The sequence below is a fragment of the Argiope bruennichi genome, chromosome 10 (assembly GCF_947563725.1).
Source record: "Argiope bruennichi chromosome 10, qqArgBrue1.1, whole genome shotgun sequence".
Lineage (NCBI taxonomy): Eukaryota > Metazoa > Arthropoda > Arachnida > Araneae > Araneidae > Argiope > Argiope bruennichi.
In genome coordinates this window covers 60,895,063-60,919,754 of record NC_079160.1, presented here as the reverse complement: position 1 = coordinate 60,919,754, position 24,692 = coordinate 60,895,063, and the positions used below count along the sequence as shown (strand labels likewise).

At 25.5% G+C, this 24,692-nt stretch overlaps 1 protein-coding gene across 1 annotated transcript; it reads right to left on the bottom strand.

The window, feature by feature from the left end:
• Window positions 1-308: 308 nt before the first annotated feature.
• Window positions 309-20,947, bottom strand: LOC129988635 (UDP-glucose 4-epimerase-like). The gene is made up of 9 exons (XM_056096904.1): window positions 20,541-20,947; window positions 19,672-19,798; window positions 18,030-18,148; window positions 16,507-16,620; window positions 14,796-14,975; window positions 10,597-10,777; window positions 8,232-8,323; window positions 6,600-6,792; window positions 309-4,144 (listed from the first exon to the last, which is right to left on the bottom strand). Exons 2-9 carry the CDS (start codon window positions 19,796-19,798, stop codon window positions 4,089-4,091), a joined length of 1,062 nt encoding a protein of 353 aa, XP_055952879.1. The 5' UTR covers window positions 20,541-20,947; the 3' UTR covers window positions 309-4,088.
• Between the last annotated feature and the right edge of the window lie 3,745 nt (window positions 20,948-24,692).

The following is a 24,692-nucleotide window of genomic DNA, read 5'->3' as shown; positions in this document are numbered from 1 at the left end:
ATTATTTTTTTTGTATTCCTGATCATCTTGAAGTATAATCAATTGCTCTAACTTTCTTTTTAAAGAAATTTAAGATAAAGGCATAGTGGTATTTTTCATAATTAAAATATCACCTTTCAATGCATATTTTTATAATGTGTAATTTGATCGAAATATTTAATGAATAATGTGCAGTAAAAGCTGCACTAATCATTAGGCTTAATGAACTGTAATAATTAAAAAAATATTTACTATGATCAGCATAATAAATTTATTCTGTTATGGAAAATGGGATGACTCAAAAATAATATCCAATATTTATAAAATAACTCTTTAATCTTTGACTAGCTTTGAAGAACTACTGAAGAATACAAAATAGTATTAAAAAATGCTTTGTTCACAAGTAATTCCATTCATATTTTAGTGGCATCATTTTTCAAATAAAAATTCCAAGGTAAGAACAGATTGTTAACCATGGCACTTATCATTTATAATAGGAACATTAAAGAAAAATTAGAATAATAACTTATAATTACAATTATTCGTATACAAAAAATTAAAATAGAGATAGATCACGGAAATATACTGCAAAATTTTAAAAGAATGGAACACTTTGGACGAAAGATATGACAGATTACTATTAAACATAAGGCATTATTTTATGAGTAAAAATTTTTTTCAGTGATAAAATTGTTTCTTGTTTTTCCTTTGAGAAATAGAGGAAAAACAATTGTTGAAATAGTACCCGGATTCAGTAAACAAAATTCTATTATAAAAGAATATAAAAGATATATCTTCTAACAATTATAGGTAAAAATAATAATGTGCAGTAGAACTTAATTTCATGAAATTTAAATGAAAAAAAATACAACAAAAGAAAAATTTTAAAATTCAATTTTAGTTAATAATGCATAATTAATAATCAGTAAGTAATAATTATAATTTTTAAATTTTGATTAATAAAAATAAATGAGAAATATGGAAAATGTCATGAATTAGATAAAACATTTCTATTTTTTAAGATTTTCAATTTAAAACGTTTAAAGTTAACCAAGTTCCATCACATTTTTAACAAAGAATAAAATTTTTTTAAACAAACTTGACTACAAACAAAATAATTTAACTGAAACAATAATGTTATTTCCTCATTAATATATAATCATACACTTATATGAAAGAATTGTATGTGAATATGATTATTAAATTGATTTGGTATATTCCTATTATCACATATTAAATTTAATTATTAAGGTGACATTGGCAAATTAAGAAAAAAAGACAAGACTAGATTCAAAGAATCATGCAATAAAATAAAAACCAAAATCATAATTCACATATCGATAATAAAATCCATTCTCTTCAACAACCAAAGAAACATGATACTAACAAATAATTTGATCATTTGTGCAATTAAATAAAATAAACATTAAATAACAAGAACGGATACAGTCTGATGAAATACAACCAGTCCATAGATATTCATAAACATAAATACAAATTCAACTTTGGTTTTAAAAGGAACTACCCAATAGAATTTGATAAATGTCAAGCAAAAATGCTAACACAGAAATTATCAACAAAATAATTAAGCTACATCACAAAGAAATCTCCTGTACAGTCAAAGCAAAACACAATAATATGGAATATATATATAAAAAAATGAATGGGTAAAAATAATCTAAAAAAGAAATTAATGGATATTAAAATTTATATTCCATAAACTATAAGGATATAATCCACGAATGGGATATTTAAATCTTGATTATAAGCAATTATATAGCTATATTAAATGTTGTATTGTTGTTTTAAAAATTGAACTTAATTTAAAAATTTGTAGATGGTCTGTAATGAATGATAGTATATTTTCTAGAAATTATACCGATTAATAGATAAGCCTGCTTTTATGATATATTAAGTTTCACAAATAGATGGGGCTGACTTTGCATATAAATAAATACATGCAAATGATAACTTAACAAGAGCTAAGTAAAAAACTGTTTGAAAGAGAAATATGCAATAAAAAAAAACATTGTTTCCAAATATTTTGATTCACAATAGAACATATTAAAAATAATAAAAATTTGACATTATTTTGTAATTAAAAAGCATTCATCATTAGAATTTGTAACTGTTTTGCAGTTGATTGTGAAAAGTTTGTAATTGTCTTTTGCTTTTAATTCTAAGTATCAAGTTTTATAGATACTCGTGCTACTTTGTAAGCATGTTAAAAATTGTCAATTTCTTGCATTACCTGAGGTATAATATAATTTTTACCCCCCCCCCAGCCATTATCACTGGTTTGATAAAGATAAACAGAAAGCAAGAAATAGTACTTTTTTTTTTTTTTTTGTCCTTATATCATACATAACTTTGAAAACTGGCATAATAGCACTTATGTTTTATTTCCATATTAACCCATAAGATTAGCACACAAATCATATATAACTCATTTGTCCCCTAGTTGCCATGCAACTGTACATCAGTGGCTTGTTCAGTTTATGACTTATTTTTGAATTTTGTATTCTAAAATGGGTAGTGTTAAAAGCTCTACTTATTAACTGTACTAGATTATAAATATATAAAAGACAGCGAACAAAATTAGTATAATTAGATCATCCAAAAATACTATTCATTGATAGTTGTTTTTCTAGTTATAATATTATAGTTGATGTTGTAACTGTACTGCTCATATGATTGTAATTTTACCAAGACTAATAAGAACTGTTATTAACAACAAAAGATTTAGTTTTACAATGTGAAAGAACACACATTAAAAACACAATTTTGCTGATAAATTAACTAAAACGGTCAATCACATTGTACTAAAATAATATACATCCAACAGAACACTGTTATTAATTAGCAATATGAGTTTCCATTATTTGTAATTGAGCAAATTAACATTCTAGATTTATTAGAGTTTAAAAAAACAGCCAAATGTGAAAATTTGTGACCATTGCTTAACAGTTGGCAGTGTCCAGATATACAAGCAATTCCAAGCATACAACTATATACATAATGTATTAAAGTGCTGTTTTAAATACTTTGTGATATCCACATAAGTGTGAAATGGCTAAATGCAATCAACAAAACGTATAAAAAGCAAAGAAATGCATGACATAATACATTTCTTTTAAGAAATGCCAAAAGAAATTTAAAAAGGTATTTGATAAATATGTTTTTGAAAAATAAATAACAAATAAGTAAAATATATAAAAATAGAAACGATTTAAATAATTATATATAAAATTGTAATAATAAACAGTTATAGTTTTCTGCTATTCACAAAATTAGAACAAGGAATATTTAAACTGCTTTCTCCATAAATTTATAAATCAAAAATATGCATGAAAAAAATCAATTTGATTTTGGAAAAATAAGTTTGGATTTAAAAAAAATGTAAAAATATAAAATTCAAAAAGTTATAGCCCTTAATGATACATTTAAAGAGTCATTTTTACATAAATGTTTAACCAGCAGTTTTATTTTTATTATAGCCTGTGTATTTTCTGTAGGGATTGAAGGTCACATTTTCTACCTCATTATTGGTTGTCTGGTACCAGTAATGCGGTAAAAAATGTGACCTTGAACCGCCTACAGAAAATACAAAGACTATAATTTAATAAATTTGAATGGATGTTTCCAGATAAGATTTCTAAACTTTTTAAGGGAAAAAATAGACTGAAAATGGAGAATAGATGAAAAGAAGTTCATTTAAAATATTATTTTGGAAAGGAAAGTATTTAATTATTTTTGCCATATTTTATTTAGAAACTAATAAATGCACACCAAATAAAAATATTTGCAATTCTCAGATTTTTTTAAATGGATGATTAAGGCATGCAGTATAGTTTAAGATACCTTATTCAAACTAAAATTATATAAACCTGCATATTACGAAACCTCTTTACACAAAATCCAACAATACAAAACAGTTTAACATAATGAATAAATTTAATAAAAATTTTAGATTCCTCACTAACAAGATCCTATCACATTTAGATAAAAATCATAAAACACATTTAGTATGAGAAGACTAGTTTCATATTTTTGGTGCAAAAAAAAAGTATATATTCAAAGATGTATTCAATCTTATAAATTTTGAATAATTATGAAGTCTTGTATCCCATTGGATTATTTGATTGCCATCTCCAAGTATCAGCACCTAAAATATATTTATTGATCATTATTATAATAATACTTTGTAATACTCTCTATATAACTTCAGAATACATTAAAAGTATATCTATGCATAAAATTTATTTCCTATATCAATTATGTTAATATTAGTCAATAACTGTAAAATTAATCTATATCTCTGTTAAAAACAAAGAACAATGTGTGTGCTCTACAGGACAGAACTATCAAATTTGGTACAGATACTTTGAAAGGTAGAAATGTGAATGTCAGAGTAATTATTTTTTGAAATTTTGATTAATAAAAACTAAGCCTAAATCCTGAAAAAAAAATGTAATTCTTTTTAATAATACCAATTTAATAGTTACCAAGAATTTTTTTTCCACTTTCTGAATTTTGGCAATTTTTTTATTTTTTGCCTAATTTTAAACAACAGATTTTATTGTACAACTTACTTTCATCTAATATTTAATTGTGTAATCTTATTCCATTATAGAAAACTATGTAAAAAGGATTCTGTTTAATATCTCAGTACTTCATATGACAAATAAGGAAGTTGAAGTTAGAAGACAGATGAAATAGATAGTCATGTTTCTAAACACTATGATGTTGGAACTTTATTAGAATGGTTTTTACATATAAAATGCAAAACAGAAGTATAATAAAATAATACAGCTTTGATGTCTGTCACAATCTTGATACTTAAAAAACAACCTGTTGAAGGAATCATGAGCTTCATGTTATGCATTAAAGATTTAACTGAATTTTAAAACAAATATTTCTTCTGAATCAGCTGATTGCTACAGACAAGTAATATTAAATTTTGTAAAAAGTATTTTATTTTTTTTCCCCGAAAGGCAGTTTTTTCCTAGAAAATGTAGGATTTTAGTGATATCAAACAAAGAATTATAGAATACAAAAAGATATCAAACAAATCAAAACTGTTTATAATTTAACGAAATTTGTTAAAATAATGAAATTCTTAAATATTGAACAAAAGTTCAATGTTAAAAAAATATGCATTAAAATAAATTCTAAAACAATATTTAAAATATACAATCCCCCCACATACATACACAAATCTCTTTAACAATAATTAAAGGTTCTTAACATAAATCGTTTTGTGTTATGATTGATTATTCTTATTATTATCATGCATGTAATTATTTTTTTATACTAAACACAAATTCTAAATTCTTACCTCTGATCTATTTATATTGGGCGTTTTAAATCTTTTGTAATAAAAATTAAACTTTTTCAATGTTTTAAAGAGAATTATAAAAACCAGTAGATTTTTCTTACCTCACCTTCTTATAGAATTCCACAAAACAGCATGTTAATGTTTAGCTTTTTTTTATATAATGAAAAATGCATTTTAGACTTCTCATTAACTAACTGTGGAGTTAATATTAGATTCTTTCTTCACAGAGCTTAAATTTTATTTGAACTTTGAAAATTTGATTGAAAATATTCATGTAAGTTATTTGAACAATGCATTACATTTCAATTCATTTTTTGAATCTATATATATTCATACAGAAAGATATATTTCAAGAAATGGCATTAAATATTTTATCATTATATGTTACAGTACTTTTTAACAATGTGAATTTATAACTGGCAACAATTGAAGTAAACAGAATTTAGAAAGCTAACACTCACTACATCGACAATAGGCAGTAATGGATTTCTAACTTAGCAGTTGAGGCTGCGGGGGACTGTAGGCATTTTAATTAAGAAAATGTTTAACCGAACGGCAATACAACTTGATAAATTATAAAGTTTATAATAATTCAAGGTAATAAAGTTTGGTAAAATTTATAAAAACCATGCATCTTCTTAAATATAATTGTGTACAATTGTGAAATTCTATGATGATTTACACAAGTCATTAATAAATAAAAAGTCATACATTTTAACAAAATCAAATTAAAATGTAGATAAATTGATCATTTTGTAAATGAGACTTAATATTCGAAATTTATAAAATGCCTAAAATAAAGAATTTTTCAATGCAATATGGGTCTGTAGAGAAATTAAATTAGAATTTCTGAATAAGAAACTTAACTTAAACTTAAGTTAACTAACTTAAGGGGAAACTTAATAAATAAATCTCAGGGTTTTATTGCACAGAATAATTTTTTATTGATTTTTTTTAAACTTAAGTTTTATAAAAATAAATGGTTCAAAATATTTTTCACTCATATATAATATTTATTTCCATAAAATAATGTAGCTCTGTAATTTTCTCCTTCAGTCAACTTGAGCTGATTATAGGTACTATATGGCTCTAATTGCATTTTTTCTTTGTATTGCATTTTCCCCCGCCCCCTAAGTATAAACTAAACTAATAAATAATAAACTAACTTTGATATATCATATTAATGATGGTAGAGATAATATGTAATAAAAATTATTAAAATTGCCATAATTTATGCACAAAATTCAAGTATTAGATTATATAATATGATAATACAACTTACACATATCTTTCAAAGAACGTTTTGTTTTGAATCCTAAGCATTTCTCTGCCAATGAAACATCAGCATATATGCTATCAACATCCCCTTCTCGACGGCCAACAATCTTGTAAGGAATTTTTACATTGCAAGCATCTTCAAAAGCTCTGATCACTTGTAACACAGAATAACCTTCACCAGTACCAAGATTGTAAACCTTTAGAAAAGAGAATAGAAAAAGTCAATACTAACACAATTTTCTTTTATTATATATAAAATATTATTCAAAAATGAATAAAATTTTCATCAGAATTCAGAAAAAGATTACTTTGAGAATATTCATTATATAAAGTTTTATTGTCAATAGTAAAAACAGTTTTAAAGTATATGCAAATACTTATTTCTGAGTGAAAAAAAATTATATTTTTTAAAAACAAAAGTAGATAATCTTTGATAACCATACTACATGCAATATTCATTTTCAATTTTTCCCAGGACAATTGACTATATTTTTTACTTTCTATAAAATTAACTGATAATAAGATGTAAGAATGATTACGTATAATAGGATAATCCATTCTTGAAGCTCTAATTTATATGCAGAATATAGTTCTTAGTAGTTAAATTTTGTAGAAGAATTCACCCTTATACAATAACAGCCTTCTTCATATGTTCTTAAGAAATTATCTCTACATCTTATTATCCTATCCTATAAAAGAAATTATTTTTAAAATCTTAATTTTGAAATTATGATGAGAATATTTTCAGTATGTAAAAACGATCTAAATCTAATTTTTTTTATAAATATATAAGAAATTTACTATGAAAAAGGAATTATAAAAATCTATTTAATATATGGATGTGTGTTTTAGCTGTACCTTCAGCATAATTTTTTAAAAGGTGGGAAGATGGGAAAACATTTTAAAACAATTAAAAATTTAAAAAGATGCAACTTGATGGAACAAAAAAGAAATTAGAAAACATTGCAGTAACTTCATATGAATATCTTAAACTGCAGATTTGAGGTGCACAATTCATAATTAAATTTCAGTGCTTACAAATTATGAATAACCACAATAGAATAACCATAATAATTTTTAAAATTTCATATTAGTCTGATTATTAAAAATACATTCTGAAAATTCTCAGAAATGGAAAAAAAAAATTAATACACGTATTATAGGATTATTATTTAAGCTAAAATTTAAAAGTTTTACGAATTTGTAAAGTATCTTTTTTTTTAAGTAAAAATTATTTCAATATAAAAAAGTTATAATTAATTTGAAAAGTATGAAAATTTATTGATACAAACTGACATCTAAACCAATCAATATTATGAAACATATACAACATAGTTCTACAAAAATTTTCTTGGAATTATATATTAAAATAAAATTATTCTGTCAAACACAATTAATAAAGAAACATAGAAAGAGATAGGGATGCAAAGCTCTATAAATTTCATTCAAATACTTCAATCAAAATAAGGAAATAGAATTCATATATTCTCTTTTTCTACAAGTTAAAAAGCAGTGGGAATCTTATAATTAATCTGAAAGTTTCTTAGAATATTGAGATAACTTAATTTAGCTATAAAATTCATTTTGGATATATTTAAGTTAAAAAAGTTCTAGATGCAAAGAAATTAGAACAGACCTTGCAGCCATCACTACTCTCCTTCAGAATTTCATTCACTGCAGCAACATGACCTTCAGCCAAATCCATAACATGAATATAATCTCTAACACCTAAAATAATAGGGTATTCTAAATATACAATATGTAATCCCAGTAGATAAAAATCCCACACAAAATTAACAAATTAGAATCCATTAATTCAAATGGAATAAGTGTTTATTCCATATTTTTTACACATTTATTTACATATATGTATGACATGAATTCTCAAACTTTGCCTTCTTCAATTTGTAGATAATGGATCAAAATCTCACAACATATTCTTTATTTTATTATTTTTTTAAAGCATTAAATAGAGAAACAAGGGGGAAAATGGAGGGAGACATTCTAAGAAAAAAAAAAATGTTCCCTTCCTGTTTAATGTACTGGAATAAAATCTATTTTTCTAACTTCTGACCAATAACAGAAAGATCTGCAGTTCTTTTGAACTGTCCATGTATTATTATTCTGGTTTACTTAAATTAATAAAAAATTAACTACTTAAAGGTTTCTCAAGTTCAATACAAAAAAGGTATGGGTTAAATAATTTTAAATATATTAGGAAGAAAGTGATATATTTGAAAAGAAATGTTATTGATATATTGATAATTGACATCAATTGTAATTTCTTAATTTCAGCATTTGCTCAGTGTTCGAAAAATTGTCAATTTTAGTTACCAGTGAATATAACCAATGCAAAGATATAAAAGAAATAAGATGAAAAATCCTCTACAGTAAGATTAGCTTCTCATAAATTAGATAAGCAAGAAAGGTAATTTTAATGTATTTGCAATAGTCTACATTATAAATATGCAAAACTGAAAATTAGATTTAAAAGATTTACAAATTTCTCCAGAAAGGCTGCACAAGCTGTCCTGAATATTAGACGTACCCACATTTTTACATGAAGATTCGATCATAAAAGCTTTTGGGTATCGATCAGAAATCAATGAAAAAGTAAGGAAATTCGGCTAACATTGTTTTACAGAAAACAGTTGATGATTTGAAACTTTCAGCAATGGTTTTATTTGTTTTGGGAAATGATTACATGAATTTTTGTAAAAATAGCATTTATATTTAGAAAGATATAAATTTTTTAAATAAAATATCCCATATATTTTTTTGTTTGTTTGTTTATAAAATGCAGTGAAATTATACAAAATTTTCAGAAAGTGTAACAAAATGTTATTACAGCATTATATTCAAATCTTAAGTGAATTATATAAATATTCAAGGAATTATGAATGCTTTTAGTAAATAAACGCATGCAAGCATTGCCCAAAGCAGATAAAGTCATCATTAAAAGTTTCAAATCAGTATTTGCTTTCTGTGAAATCGGGTGAGCCAAAATTCTTTTCTTCTTCAATTTCTGCTTGGTCTGCCTAATTGCCAAAAGTCAATCAAATCTTCATGGTAAAATGTGAAAGAAAATTTCTTACATGGGTGATGTTTAAAAGTAGTTTGTATAGCATTTCTGGAGAAATTTAGAAAAATGGGTAAAAACAAAAGTAATATATACATACACACACATTCAATAGACATATAAATAAATAATATAAATGAAACAGTTTTCGAAAAAAATGATAAAGAGAACAAATAGCAATGACCTTCTGCATTGTGGAATTTTTACACTTACTATTTTGAGATATCCTTTTTTTCCTTTATGTTAATTTAATTTAACCATTTTTAGAAATAATACTGTCTGAAATTTGGCTTTTAATAATTTTGAACTCTGAGAAACCTTTCATCTCCTTTGCAAAAAATATCTCGAAGAAAATTTCTAGTTTAATTTTGTTTCCTTTTTATATTATTTGTAAATCCTATCAGTAAGTTAGTTGATGATAGCTTCTCTTTGTTAGGAAATACAAGGGGGGGGGGGAGGATTAACCTTCTCCTCTTTTGCCATTATCTTCTCTAATTTCATGTTTATTGGAGCTAGAAGAATAAAATGAAGTAGAAGAGAATGCAACTGATGACAACTTCCCAATAAGCAGGAATATTTACATTTTTAAATTGCCTTTCAGCCTCTAATTTCTATAGCAATTATATCAGTCAAAAATTTTTTCATTATAAGGAAATAATCATCTACAGTGAGTTATGATGGAAAAAAATTCACCCCTCCCCTCTCCTCCAAATACACTATCATCTCTTTTAAACCGAGTGGTACATCCTGGTCTAGATTTTCACCTCCCACTAAAGCAATCTGCCAATTCAAATCTAATCAAAATTACTTTATTCATGTGAAGAAATTTTGTCAAGACAATTATTGCAACAAGTAAATTTCCATGATGGAATCTACCAAAAGGGAAGAATTCATTTGTTTCAATATCAGTTCTTGCACTTACCAGTACCATCAACAGTGTTATAATCGTTTCCAAAAACCTGAAGCTCTTTTATGCGTCCTACAGCTACTTGAGATATGTAAGGCATGAGATTATTAGGTATACCCTGAGGATCTTCACCAATCTGACCAGATTCATGAGCTCCAACAGGATTAAAGTATCTGAGTAATGTTACATACCAGCCCTAAATTAAAAAGAAATTAGAAGTATTTTTTTAAAAAAAATTATTAACCTCAGCAATTTATTTTTTTTAATGTAAAAATATAATAACATTTTGAAAATATAAAGTGAAACAATGCATAAGTGTTTGTAAAATATATAAATATGTCAAAGTGACATATTAGTGTAATATTTATTAAATTAGAAAAGTATGCTTATGCTCCAATTGCAGAGAAATTCCAGATTTTGAAAAAAAAAAAAAAAAAAAAATTTTTAAGCTAGAAAAAAGTTTGGATTTTTGAAATGTATCTTTGTTAATCTTGCCAAATTTTGTTTTAGAATAATTTTATCATTCATATTAATTATAGGGCTGATATTCTGACAGAATGCAGAAGATATTTGAATGTAGATATTCTAGATGTGTAAACTAATAATAACATTAATACATAACAATAACATTAATAATTCTCATTAAAGTACATGAAAACTTCGTATTTAAAATTCCATTTAAGATCATATTGATAAAGATTTCACTGCTAAATTATTGCAAAACATCAAAAGCATTTATTTATACAACAACACACATGTGAAGACATTATAGTACATTAATTAAGAACATGAAGTAAGAGGAACAGCACCAGAAGGAATTTCTATCATGAAGAATATATATGGAATAAACATCTAGCATCTAATACATATGCAGCTTAAACAGCTCACATAATGGCAGATTCTATTTAAGAATAGAGAAAAATAAAGGAAAATAAGCATTAACATCTAACACATATATTTATGAATTAGAGATTTACAGACTTTTTAATTTTTATGAAATAGAGGTAATATTGAAAAACACTATTGAAAGTATTGAGCAATAATTTCTTTAAATTCAAAACTGATAATTAAATAAAAGAGTAATTACATAAATGAATTCTTCCTGAATAAGTAAATAACTCTTCTAAAATGTCTTATAAACATATGCGACTAAACAAGAAATTAGACCAAAATGTCTTATAAACATATATAATTAAACAAGAAATTAAAAAAAAAATTAGAATATAACAAACTGGCAGTTAAAAAGTTGTTAGTTTTATTACAAATTTTAAAATACTCATTAGTAATATTATCAAGCAATTTAAAACAAAAATAAACATAAAAAATACTATCATCATCCTCTTCTCTCTATTTATAATTAAGATGAATGTATGGGTGTTTGGCATTCTAGAGGCACACCATTTGAATTAAAAGCTACCAAATTTGGACCAACTACAATTTGGAAAATGGGAATGTACACTTTTTTTTTTTTTTTTTTTTTTTTTGTGATAACTTGCAAAAATATCACCAGCCTGCAAAAAAAGAAATTTTTTTTGTTTGTGAAATTTTAATTGATTTACATCAGCAATGATGATGTCATTCTAAAATGCAAACTAAATTTTATGTAACACGTAAGAATTTTTTACAAATGACGATGAAAAAATTAACAAAATGCAGTATAATGCATACAGTTGCAACTGTAGTCACTATTAACTAAACACAGTAATGCTGTTCATTTACAATATTATGATAACTTTTGTGTTTTTCTTGAAGTCAAGAAGCTTCTTTTTCGGGTTTTTCGTTTATGGTCCACATCATTGTCTATTTTTAAAGACCAACAGTAATCGGCCACCATGTTAACATCCCACCGTCCTTGATATCTGCGTTCCATCTCCTTTATATCCTGGTGGAATTTTTCACCTTACTTGTCACTCATTTTTCCTAAATTGCCTGGGAAGTATTCCAAATGTGAGTGAAGGAAGTGAATTTTAATGCTCATATTGCACCTCAAAAGATGATAAGTACGTAATAACTCAGTTACAAGTTCTTTGTAATTTTCTTTTCTCTCATTTCCCAAAAAACCTTCTACGGCATCTTTAAATGCAACCCAAGCCTGCTTCTTTCTATTTGTCATACATTGTTCAAAATTGGAATCTTTAACTAATTTCTTTATTTGTGTTCCATCAAATACACCTTCTTTAATTTTAGTGCTAGACAATTTTGGGAACTTTGATATAAGATACTCAAAACATTTTCCATCTTTATCCAAAGCTTTTACAAACTGCTTTACGAGTCCCAATTTCATGTGAAGTGGGGGCAATAAAATATTTTGTGGATCTATTAAATATTCATTTAAAATATTCTTCTTACCAGGAATCCATTCTTGTCTCTTCAGCCATATCTTTTTTATCCAATGACTTTCTCTGTCCCTGCTATCCCATTCACAAATAAAGCAGGGAAATTTAGTAAGTCCACTTTGTTGCCCGAGAAGCAGACCTATAACCTTTAAGTCACCACATATTGCCCACTTGTATTCAGTGTATTTTATTTTAGTGAGAAGCATCTCCATACTTTCATATGTTTCTTTCATGAAAACGGAATGTGCAACTGGAACTGATGCAAGTTTAGATTTGTTATGCAATAAAACTGCTTTTAGACTCCTCTTTGAGGAACCTATAAATAGTTGCTAACCATTCGGATTATAAGGAATATTATCTTCTAATTCATGTAACAAAGCAGGTATCTCAGCACAATAAACCAAGAAGTTATCAGATTTGAAAAATGATAAAAATTGCTTTTCTCGATTCCTGTACCAATTAAACGACGTATGTGTCGTTAATAAATTTTTCTCTTTTAAACGAGAGCCTAATAATTCTGCATTTTCTTTAGTTAAACCTAAATCACGAATTAAGTCATTTAATTTGGCTTTATTAAATTTTTCATGTACTTCATTTTTCACAGTGAAATCCAACTGCCATCTATGTTTTGAATTTTATATTAAAGGTTTTTTTAAATACAATTATAAGTATTTATTCAATATAAATGTATTATTTAATTTCAATGAAGTAAGAGGTTTTCAGAATTTATTTAAACAAATAAACATACATACTTTATTAATTTATCCTATTCAAATCGCAAAAAATCTGTGTATTTTTACTTATTTAAAAAATTTACTTTTCAAAAAAACTGTACGTGATACGTAAAAACTGATATTATTTTTGAAATAGGCATGCGAAATTACATAAAAAACAACTATTACTTTTAACTTACTAAAACAAGAAATTGTTGCAGGCTGGTGTATTCCAACGCAAAAAAGATTTTTACATCATTTTAATATTCAAAAAATTGTCTTTTCAATGCTGCCAGTTTAGTTGTTGTAAGATTTTTAGTCTAGATTTAATTAACTTTTAAGCATATTTTTAAGTATATTTACAAATATTTTTATTGCTGTGAATGAAATTGGAATAATTTTCATTATTTCATCAAATATTTAATTGCATGATTCTCTTCCATTGTTGAAAGCTAAAGAAAGAGTCTATTTAATATCTATATAACATACAGGATGAATAAAAAAGTTACAACACCACTAAATTTAGAAGATAGATGTAGTAGCATTATGATATCATTGAACTGGTTTACATTAGAAAAGCTCATTTATACAATAAACAGGATTATTAAAATAGCAAGGCTTTAAAGTCTGATAATTAGACAGAACTATGGGCATTCGGTTTTATCAAAATACCTAAAATGATATTAAATATAATCAATACCTCTGGTAAACCAGCTGGTCACCATAGATGATTTATTTTTAACATTCATAAAAGCTTGTAGCTTTAATTAAATTTTCCTGTACGCAATTTTTTTAAATTAAGAAATATTATTGATTTATATGCAATCCTAAAACTGGATAGTAAATAAGAAACTGAAATAAAAATATTAAAAAGTTAAAGTAATTTACTTAGTATATTTAAATGTTCAAATGATTTTTTAAAAGTTTTCACTTATGAATATTGAAGAATCTGAAAGAATAAGGTAGCCTGAGAATTTTTGTAATTACACCAGTATTCTATACAATTTCAAGTGATATGGTATTATTGCATTTTAGAAATACTGTTTTAAACAATAAAATTATGAATAATTATTGCAGAAAATTATAATTACTTACGGCAATAGTCAATTAAATGTTGCTATTTTTGCATATTTATATTATTTCTTTATTTATAAAATTAAATTACTTTTTCAGATTTGCACACATCCTTTAGAATTTCTTCAATAAAGTATTTAGTTCGCCCATATGGATTTGTACAGGTAGAACCTACTGGATGACATTCATCGATAGGCAAGTATTCTGGGACACCATAAACTGTAGCTGAACTTGAAAATACCATCCTTTTTACATTAAATTCTTTCATCACCTAAAAAAAAGTATATAGAATTACTTAAAAGTATTTTCATCAGGAAAATAAGAATATTTTTTTCTATAATTCAGAAATCAAATCTTTTCAACAATAATATTATAATAAAATTAATAATAACTCTTTTCATGAAGGTTTTATTCGAAAAGCATGTTGTTTACAACTATAGTTAATGCATATGTCCATTATACAACTAAGATTGCAATTCATTGCTTTCACAGTTTATTCTCGTCCTAACTGCAAAGTGTTTAGATAGTGTTGAGTTTAAGTCAGTTCCAAGATTTCTTATGATAAAAAAAGATTTAAAAAAATACAATTGTGGAATTAAAAAATCCATATTTAATCTGATTTGCTCAGAAAGAAGGGGTTTAACTTAGTGCATATATTCATTAAGACATATGCAATAAATTTCTAAAACAAAATCAGTTTACTAATTTGAAAAGAAAATTCATGCTATATGCTCCTCAAAATGAAAAAAAAAAAAAAAAAAAAAAAAAAATGTCAGTCAAATTTAGTATGAACATTTAAAAAAGTCATTAAATAAGAATTTCGATACTATCATGACTTAAATGCATATGGTTAAGATCATGCACATTTCTAAAATCTCCAAGATATTTTATTAGAAGTAAAAATTAATGATATTGCTTTTTTAAAGAATAAAACAAATTCCAAAATATTTTTAATTTAATTCTTAACAATGTAACTATATGTATGATATATTAAATAAGAACCATGAAAAATTCATCATAAGCTATTAATATATTGCATTTTGATAAAAAATAACTAGATGAGTATTCATAATGACTATAGTAAAATAAATGGTGATAATACTGATTTATTTCCTTTCTAAATCCATAAAGAATCATAAGTATAAAGAGATGTACTTTTAAATTAGTTAAACCTAAACTGTTAATTTGATTTCAAACAAAATCATTGACACAAGTATGGCAATAGAAATATTATCACAAAACAATATAATTTGCTGAAAATACAAATAAAAAATATCTATTGAAGAACATATTTATTTCTTCCTTAGAAATTATTGAAAAAGCAGAAGGTTATTTAATAGGATTTACAGAAAAATAACAGTTTCGAGTGGAATTGACTTCCATCATTTAGAAACTGAGACCTTGAAAAACTATCACTCAACACAGAAGGGGGGGGGGGGGAGAGGAGGAAGAGAAAAAAAAAGGAATGTAGTATGAAATTTAAAAAAAACACACATGATTAATTGAACAATAAAATGAATAATTTTATAGAATGACTACTTGAAATATTAAAAATATTGTAGAATTATTACATAAAAGAAAAGAAAATCTAGATGATCATCAATTTTCTTCTAAGGTATAAAATTTCATATTTAAATGGCCATTTTAATATTTAATATTCCTGAATTATAATGGATTGGTTCTCTCATAAAAGGCAGTTTCTAATAGATGTAAAACAGAATAAGTAGATTAAATTGATATAAAGGAAAGATAAAGGCTTTACTGAAATTAAAGATTTAATTAATATAAAATTAAAAAAATACCTCTAACAATGTTATAGTTCCACCCACATTATTTTTGTAATAGTCCAGTGGAACACGACAGCTTTCTCCAACAGCTTTCAATGCTGCAAAATGTACTACACATGAAAATGAATGCTGCAAAAAACAAGACAAAAATTTAATTAAAAAATTTGATTAAAAATAACTTCTCTCTAACATAAATCTAAACTTCTGACCACACTTAGACTTTATTTTATTAAGTAAAGAAATTTTTGAGATAATTAATACATTTTCCTCTAAGGTTCAAATGTTAGTAGCCAAGTGGAAACTATTTATATACTATTGCTGAAAATTGCTATAGTTTGATTTATTAATCTACTTTTTGTTTGAAGTATATAAAAAGCAATGACAAGAGAGTTTAAGAATCTTGTGAAAGATTTCATTAATTTATTAAAATTTTTAAAATAATATCAGTCACATCTTTTTTTTTTCTTTTCTTTTTTTCTAGTTGCATTTACAACTTATTTTTTTTCTAATGCAAAAGAATCAGAATGAAAAGGACACAGAGAATAGAAATGGTGATTTTGTAATGAATCATTTGATATGAAGAGAAATAAAAAAATGCTGTGTACAAGATGAATAAAGTAAAATGTTTTTAGATAAAAGAAAGGAGGATATTGTCTTAAATGTCAAGAATATAGATAAATATTATACAGAAAGGAGTAATAGTTCTTTTTAAAAATTATAAAAACAAGAAACATAGTACAATATTTCCATCTGTAACATTATTTTTAAATACTACATAATTCAAAATGCAATGAAATAAAAGTATTTTTTATCTTTCATAACAACAAAACATGTAATTAACATATATGACCTTCATAAATACAATCCAAAACTCCATCTTCTTACATAAATGGGTTAAATATTACCTTGTGTAATATCAGAGAGAAAATTGTAAGCCAAATATTAATATCTACAGAATTTAATAGATAAGAACTAGACTTTAATAGATAAGTGTTCATTCCAAAATAAGTATATCCTAAATTGGAAACATTTTTTTTTAAATTACTGCATTTTAAAGAAACATCAAAAAAGTAATAAAATAAACTATTTTAAAACATTTGTTTTTAATTCATTCAAACACTTGAATCATTCATGAAACACTGATTTAAATACTAAAATATAATTCAGATACATAATAAGATTACAAATAATGAAAAAAAAATCTTCACAATTTCTATAGGAGTGGAGGAACTATTTTTAGAAATTCTATTTGGAGGAATGGCAATTTCAAGCCACATACAATATTTAAAACATTCATGTCAAATAAAACAGTTTTAGAAATAAATGAGTTGAAATATAATATTTTAAATGAAACAATTATATACATTAAAGTTTGATTTTGATATTTGAAAATGGAAACAAATAAAATTTAAGAGATAACACCATATTAACTTGAAACATGTGTTGTTTTGTTCAAATCAACTTTATTACTTTTTCAAACATATTATTCAATGTTTTCTTTTAACTTCCTAAGATAAAAATATTCAAAACATACACACCTTTTCAAAAATTTTCCTTAAATCATCTCTATTTAAAAGGTCTATTTTATAAAAGGTTAGTGATTTTCCAGCTAATTTCTGTACTCTGTTTAGGCTTTCAGGCATACTATAGTCATCTCCTATGAAAATTAAAGTAATGTAATTAATTGCTTCCCATTATTTTCAACTAATAATTTACTTTTGACATTAAAAATCAGGTAGAATGACCTGTCTTACAAAGCCCAGAAAATGATTAGAAAAGACAATCTGCAAGCACATACATAGGATCTTTTTGATGAAAATTCTAAGATTTTTTTAAAAATCTGTACTTGTTACATATTGTAGCTTTATGGGTGGTTTAGAAGGGAAGAATTAAAGAAACAAATATGAGAAAAATTGAGGTTCTTTACCAATTAACAATCTATGAATTTAATTTAATTGCCATAACAGAGGATGTAACATTTATGTGAAATATTCATTTTTTTTATTTAAATATTTTATTTAGAAAAAATTACTTACTGTACTTTAAGTTTCATATTAATAAAAATGAAGAAAATAAAGAAAAGTCAATTTCTCTTTATTTTTGTTAAAAAAATCATAATTGTAGTCAAAATTCAATTCATATGAAAAATTAAAAAAAAAAGCTTTAAAATATAAGGGTATTTTTTATTAAGAAAATGTTGAGTAATTATTAGTTAATCTTAAGTCAAAATAGGGCCATGATTAGCATTGATCCAGGTAAAAGGGGCCTCACAGTGAGAGAAAAAAAGTGTCTAGTTTTAAGAGAAACCATAAAAGGTGGGCCCCATTGTTGCCTGTTGCTCCAGAAATCCTTAGTCTCTAAAGCTTTAGATCAAAACAATCCAATGTATATCTAAACATATACATGTGTTGAAAGATTAAGAAAAAGCACTACTATATAAAAAAAAAATCTGGAAAAACAAAATATTTTTACATAAAACAAATATTTATTATTTGGTTTCAAGACAGTTGGAAAAACTTTCAAATAGTTATTCTATATAAATATGTGAATTTCTGGTGATATTAAAGTTAAAATTTTAATATCACCAGAAAATATTTGTGTCTTAATATCTTAAGACACAAAATAATATTTAACTAAAGGAATTGGAAAAATTATTAGTTTACAAAATATTTTAAAAGGTCAATAACACATGCTTATGCACACACGCACACTAAATATATTATTCAATTTAGGAACTGGACAACTAATTAGCATTTTTGTATATTTGGAAATGAGAATATTTTTCTTCAGCAAAATTACTTGAAAACACCTTAAATGAATAAACTGAGATTTTTTACAATAAAATGAGCATCTGGAATAATATGAAAATTATTCTAGACAAAATGTACATTAAAGTGTGAATTAATGAATTATGAATACAGGAAATAAACAAGTACATACTTTCAATATATATTATCAGTAACAATTTTTGTATATTGCGAATTAATCACATGTCACTTGTGAATTTTAAAATTAAGATATGCTATTGGTGAACTTAAATATTAACTGCATGCCACTGGCAGATATTAAAAGAGCATCATAACATGCAATTGTTTTTGGTGATTAATCACTAGCATACAATTAATACAAAAGCACCTAATTTTCTAGTAAAAGATGCTAAAAATTAATCTAAATCTTTACCTGGACTAGAATTAGAAAAATTATCTACAGCAACAACCTCATAGTCACTTTTGAGAAGCTCTAAGATTGAATGACTTCCTACATATCCAGCACCTCCAGTGACGAAAATACAACCATTGGAAGACATCTGTTGATAAAAGAAAAATTTATAAATAAAAAAATTGATTATTTATTATTTTTATGAAAAAGAAATATTAACTAGCTTTTATTTCAATTTTTGAAATCAACATTATGCTAGAATGAATCAATAAATAATCAAAGTTAATGAAAAAAAATTTTTAAAAAATGTTTATTCTTCAAAAAGAAAAAAAAAAAAAAAAACATTTAACATTTTAAAAAAAAGTTTAAAAATTGAAAGATATAAGAAGTATTGCATGATTATTTGATACATTCAATTAAACATAAATAATACTTTTTGAAATTCAATACTTTATTTTTACTAGTATCATCTTTCCTAAATTATTTTTAAATTTTTAGTCTTTTACTTCAAGATTTTAACTTTAAAATTCACTTATTATAAATGAAGTGTCAAAAATATAATTATGTATACATAACAATCAGAAACGATTTAGATTTATTATTTAAATCGGGTTTATAAAAGGAGACAAAAATTACACAAGATATATTTTTAACTAATAAAAAGAATAGTATATATATGAAACATGAATCTAATAAATATACCTTTTAACATAAAGAAAACATATCGAAATAAAAACAAATCATTTGGATATTGTGGAAATATAAAATTATTTTGAATTTAAAAGACAAAATACATATGAATTCAAATCGTTTAGACAAGAGATGCATGTTTAAAATGGTATCACCTATCAATTAAACATATAAAGAAGCTTCGTGTTAAATCAACTTACTTTTAATGATGAATATACTTCTAGTATAAAATAAGTACAGCAAAATATTAAACCACGTAGGCACTGTTTCTGAATTTAAGTACTAGGCTATCTAACCCACGTATACATTTTTATTGTTTGTTGATCTTAAAGATAGAATATCAAACGATAGCAAAAAAGACCGGCAAATAGTTGCGTAATCTACATGGAAATGATATATATGTTGCAATTCTAATTCATAATATGAAAAAAACTGCCAAAGTAATATTTATTTACGAATTATCATTATCTTTCTGCACCTAGATTGCATCCACATTCCATATTTCTGATTATCTATACACAAACCGTGATCTCTGACTTATTCAAAACCAAATCTAAACACATGTGTGATAACCGGAGATGACGTGCCGTTTTAAGTCACATTTCCACCTTTACTTTGAGCAGCTACGGCCACACACGAGACACTCACAACTGAATAAAGTAAAAGCTGCTGCTACTGCGCATGTCAGATGGGGGGATTTTAGAAAAACCGAAATTTAGCGGGTGAAAATATCGCTTTTAAAATGTTAGTATCGTTTTGTATTTCTTGACATCATTGTTTATTATATATTAAGATTTGCCTATGTATTCAAGTACCTGTAATAACTATTCAATAGAAAATGCCATCTTACTTATTGCAACGAAACAGTTAGCCGAAAATTATTTTTCGTTAGGAAGTTTGAATGTGCCAAGGATTAAAATGTTAGCCAGATGTCCTACACTTGCGGATAATGTAGGTGTAGTAGTTATCGCGAGAGGGTTATTCAGTTTATTTTTTTACAACTAACTGTTTTGGTTTTTTTTTTTTTTTTTTCAACAGAAGAGATACGAAATAGTGACCATCTGTAATTCATGTTTGTGGATGAAAACAAAATGAATTTTGACTTCTTAATTTAGTTATTCATTTTCATATTTATTTACTATTATTATTAATAATAGGTTTAAAGTTTGTAGATATCTAGTTAACATTTATTAGTCTTAAAATTCATCGAAAAGAGGATATTTATTAATTTACGGACATTTCATGCTATTTATTGTTTTGATGGATACTTAACTTGAAAGACGTAGGTTATTGGGATTTATAACTACAATGGCTGTTATCCCCTATTTCGATAACTTCTCATTTTTTATAAATTTTAATGGAAATAATAATATTCTGTTTTGGTTATTAAAAAAAATTTCGTTTTTCGGACAATATGTAATAATGATAATTATTAAATATTAATTAATGGTTATCAATATATTAAAAGCATTAATTTTCTCATTTTGTTCTTCTCTATACATAACCGCAACTGCTATTGAATGAATCAGTTAAATCTGACTATACTTATCAAATTCTTAATATATATATATATATATATATATATATATATATATATATATATATATATATATATATATATATATATATATATATATATAAAATTAATAAGCATTTTCATTATATTTAAATAATTATTACTGCCCATTTCGTATGAAGAAAATTCCTTTGGTTATTACTTCAATTATATGGTCTTATTTTAACGCTTATTTAAGATTTTGCTCTTTGTAAAGTAACAGAAGAAATTATAAATCCTGATATAAATAATTATCATTTTCATATTTAAACTTAAATTCACAATAAAGATTTTTTAAAATTATAACAGCATTGATGCCCAAGACAACTAATAAAATGATTAATCACATGATAGTAACAGATATATCAGTTTCTACTAAAAGTTTTAATTGATGGAACCTAATTTAGAAATTTTGTAAAAATTAAATGCTGATAATAATTAGAATGTGCCACCTGATTTGTCAGAAAACGTAGAGGACTGAAATTCCAATTATAACTGTTCTTTTTCTGAAACTGGCAACCACAGATCTAAGATAAATTATTCTTTACTTTTGGAAACTTTCGAAAATGGCTAATCCAAAACCAAATCATGCAGAATTTTGGAAAACAAACGATGAATAAGAGTCACAAACAGTAGAAAGCTCACAGTTGTCTCTCTTCCAAAACCACTTTTTTTTTTTTTAAACTTTTCGTAGACAAAGAGAAATTATTGCAATCGTCAAGAATTTCGAACTTGGGATTATGAGTATTCTTCCTTTTTGGAATTATATCTGTCTCTCGCGCGGTTTGTCTGTCAATGAAAAGAATAACCAAAAAAAGTTTTGAATTTAATGTTTGAAATTTAATATAAGGATTTTATATCAAATATATAGATTTCCTATCAAATTATGAATTAAGTTCATTCATAGGGAGTCTATCTATCTGGCTGTCCGAGAAGTAAACACGATAATACAACATGTAAAGAGCCAAATGAATAAATTTGATACGCAGATTAAGAATTTGAAGTGTGAAACGTATCAAATTGTAAACCAAATTCGACAAAGGGTTGGTCATGTTTCGATCTGAATATTATTAACAGGCATGTAAAAAAAAAAAATCACTCAGACAAATGAACTTTAGTGTGATCTTTTTACTAAAATTGTAGCTCAGAGTCAAATTTTGTTTCCAATCAGTTGAAATTCAGCTCTGTATAGTTATATTAACTCCCCGTTTTGAAGTAAAACTAGGGTTATTTCAAACCACTACTCAAAATTACGAACCTCGTAGTTTTGAGTAGCGGTCAGATGACGAGAAAGATATCTGAGCTAGTACTTCCCTCGCTCCAAACTTCCGCATCACCTTAGCGAGAGGACGTTTGACACCGACATATTTAATTTGTACCAGTCCCGTTTACACGACCATCCTTGGGTGGAATCGGGTCTCGAGCCTGAAATCCAACGTTTCCGAAGCTGAGACATTACGACCAGGCTACAGGGTCCAACTCGAATCAGTTGGCGGTTTTTTTCATTACACTACGTTACAAAACGTTCATGCGTGAGGTTCTGAAGATAAAATACGGAGGCAGAGGGATAACAATTTCGATAGAGAGTATGCGAGAAAGTTTCGGAGAAACCACTCCTCCAGCTGGTACATTTTGTAGATATCGAGTACGCTTGTACACGGACAGCCACCCAAACAAAATACTTGCGAATGGGTTTCTTTCAAAATTTGATAGGAATCTATAGATTTGACCACATACCAACCTTCATCCGTTTAGTTCAAAGGGAGTTTATGTTCACAGGCAAACAGACAATCTAACAAATATTTTTCGAAATCGTGGAGGTGTAGAACTTGAAGATACATCAAACTCTCGAGTTCGAATTTCTTGATGCCTGCTTAAAAAAAAGAAAAAAAGGGGGGGGGACCTCTTTTAATGTGATTTAAACCTCTTTTAATGTGATCAGACATTTATTGACAAGAATTTACCGACACTTATTTTTAAAAAAAATCGTCTGAAATTCTTAAAACTCCTCCGACAACATGCCAGTGCCAGACAGTATTAAAGAATTATAGTTAAAGTGTCTTTTCACATGCGTTTAAAAATCAATCGCATAAAAAAAGAAACAAACAAAACAAAAAAATCAAATGTAATATCAGAACATTTTAAATGCTAGTATTTCTCAAAATACATACCATTCCAGGAACACTGAAAATTAATTATTTTATTTACTTATTTTTCAGTATCATTGTTTAGAAAAATAAAAATTCAGATTCCTGATAAACAAATTGCTTAAATCGTCTGATTTTTTTTTTTTTTTTGCACATTTTTTTAAGGTTTAAAAATTATAAATAGATAAATAGGTGTTAAATAAATAAATAATATTTTATTTAAAAATAATAGAATAATAATTTGACGTTATTACAGCGATGAATACTTGAGTTGAGATTACGACTACATTTTAGAATTAGAATATATATTTTAAACTGCAATTAATTTGTAGCTTCAAAATTAATTTTCGTCAGAACCACCAATTATTTAATACTAATTTATTTAAAGAATATATTTCAAATTGCAACTATTTATTGATTTCAAAAGAGCATGTGGAAAGAAACGAACAGATAATATTCCAGTTACGGGTGTGACATGAAATTTCTTGTAAATCTATAATTTTAAAATAGTGATTACAAGCAAAATTTCATACATCTAGCTTGCTGTGTTTGAATTTTTGTGTTCACATATATTCGGTCAAGTAGAAAATCTTTTTCCGAAAGTTTGGTCCAAAAAGTGTATTACAATTTACAATTTTAATGCAACAACT

Bases quoted from the DNA above. Each gene is read 5' to 3' on its own strand.
- LOC129988635 (XM_056096904.1), bottom strand. From the start codon at position 19,798: ATGTCTTCCAATGGTTGTATTTTCGTCACTGGAGGTGCTGGATATGTA. The intron at 6,793-8,231 runs GTCTGTTCTAAT...TCTTTTCTAAAG, and splicing joins AGAGTAGTGATGGCTGCAAG to GTTTACAATCTTGGTACTGG. The intron at 4,145-6,599 runs GTAAGTTGTATT...AATATATTTTAG, and splicing joins ACGTTCTTTGAAAGATATGT to GTGCTGATACTTGGAGATGG.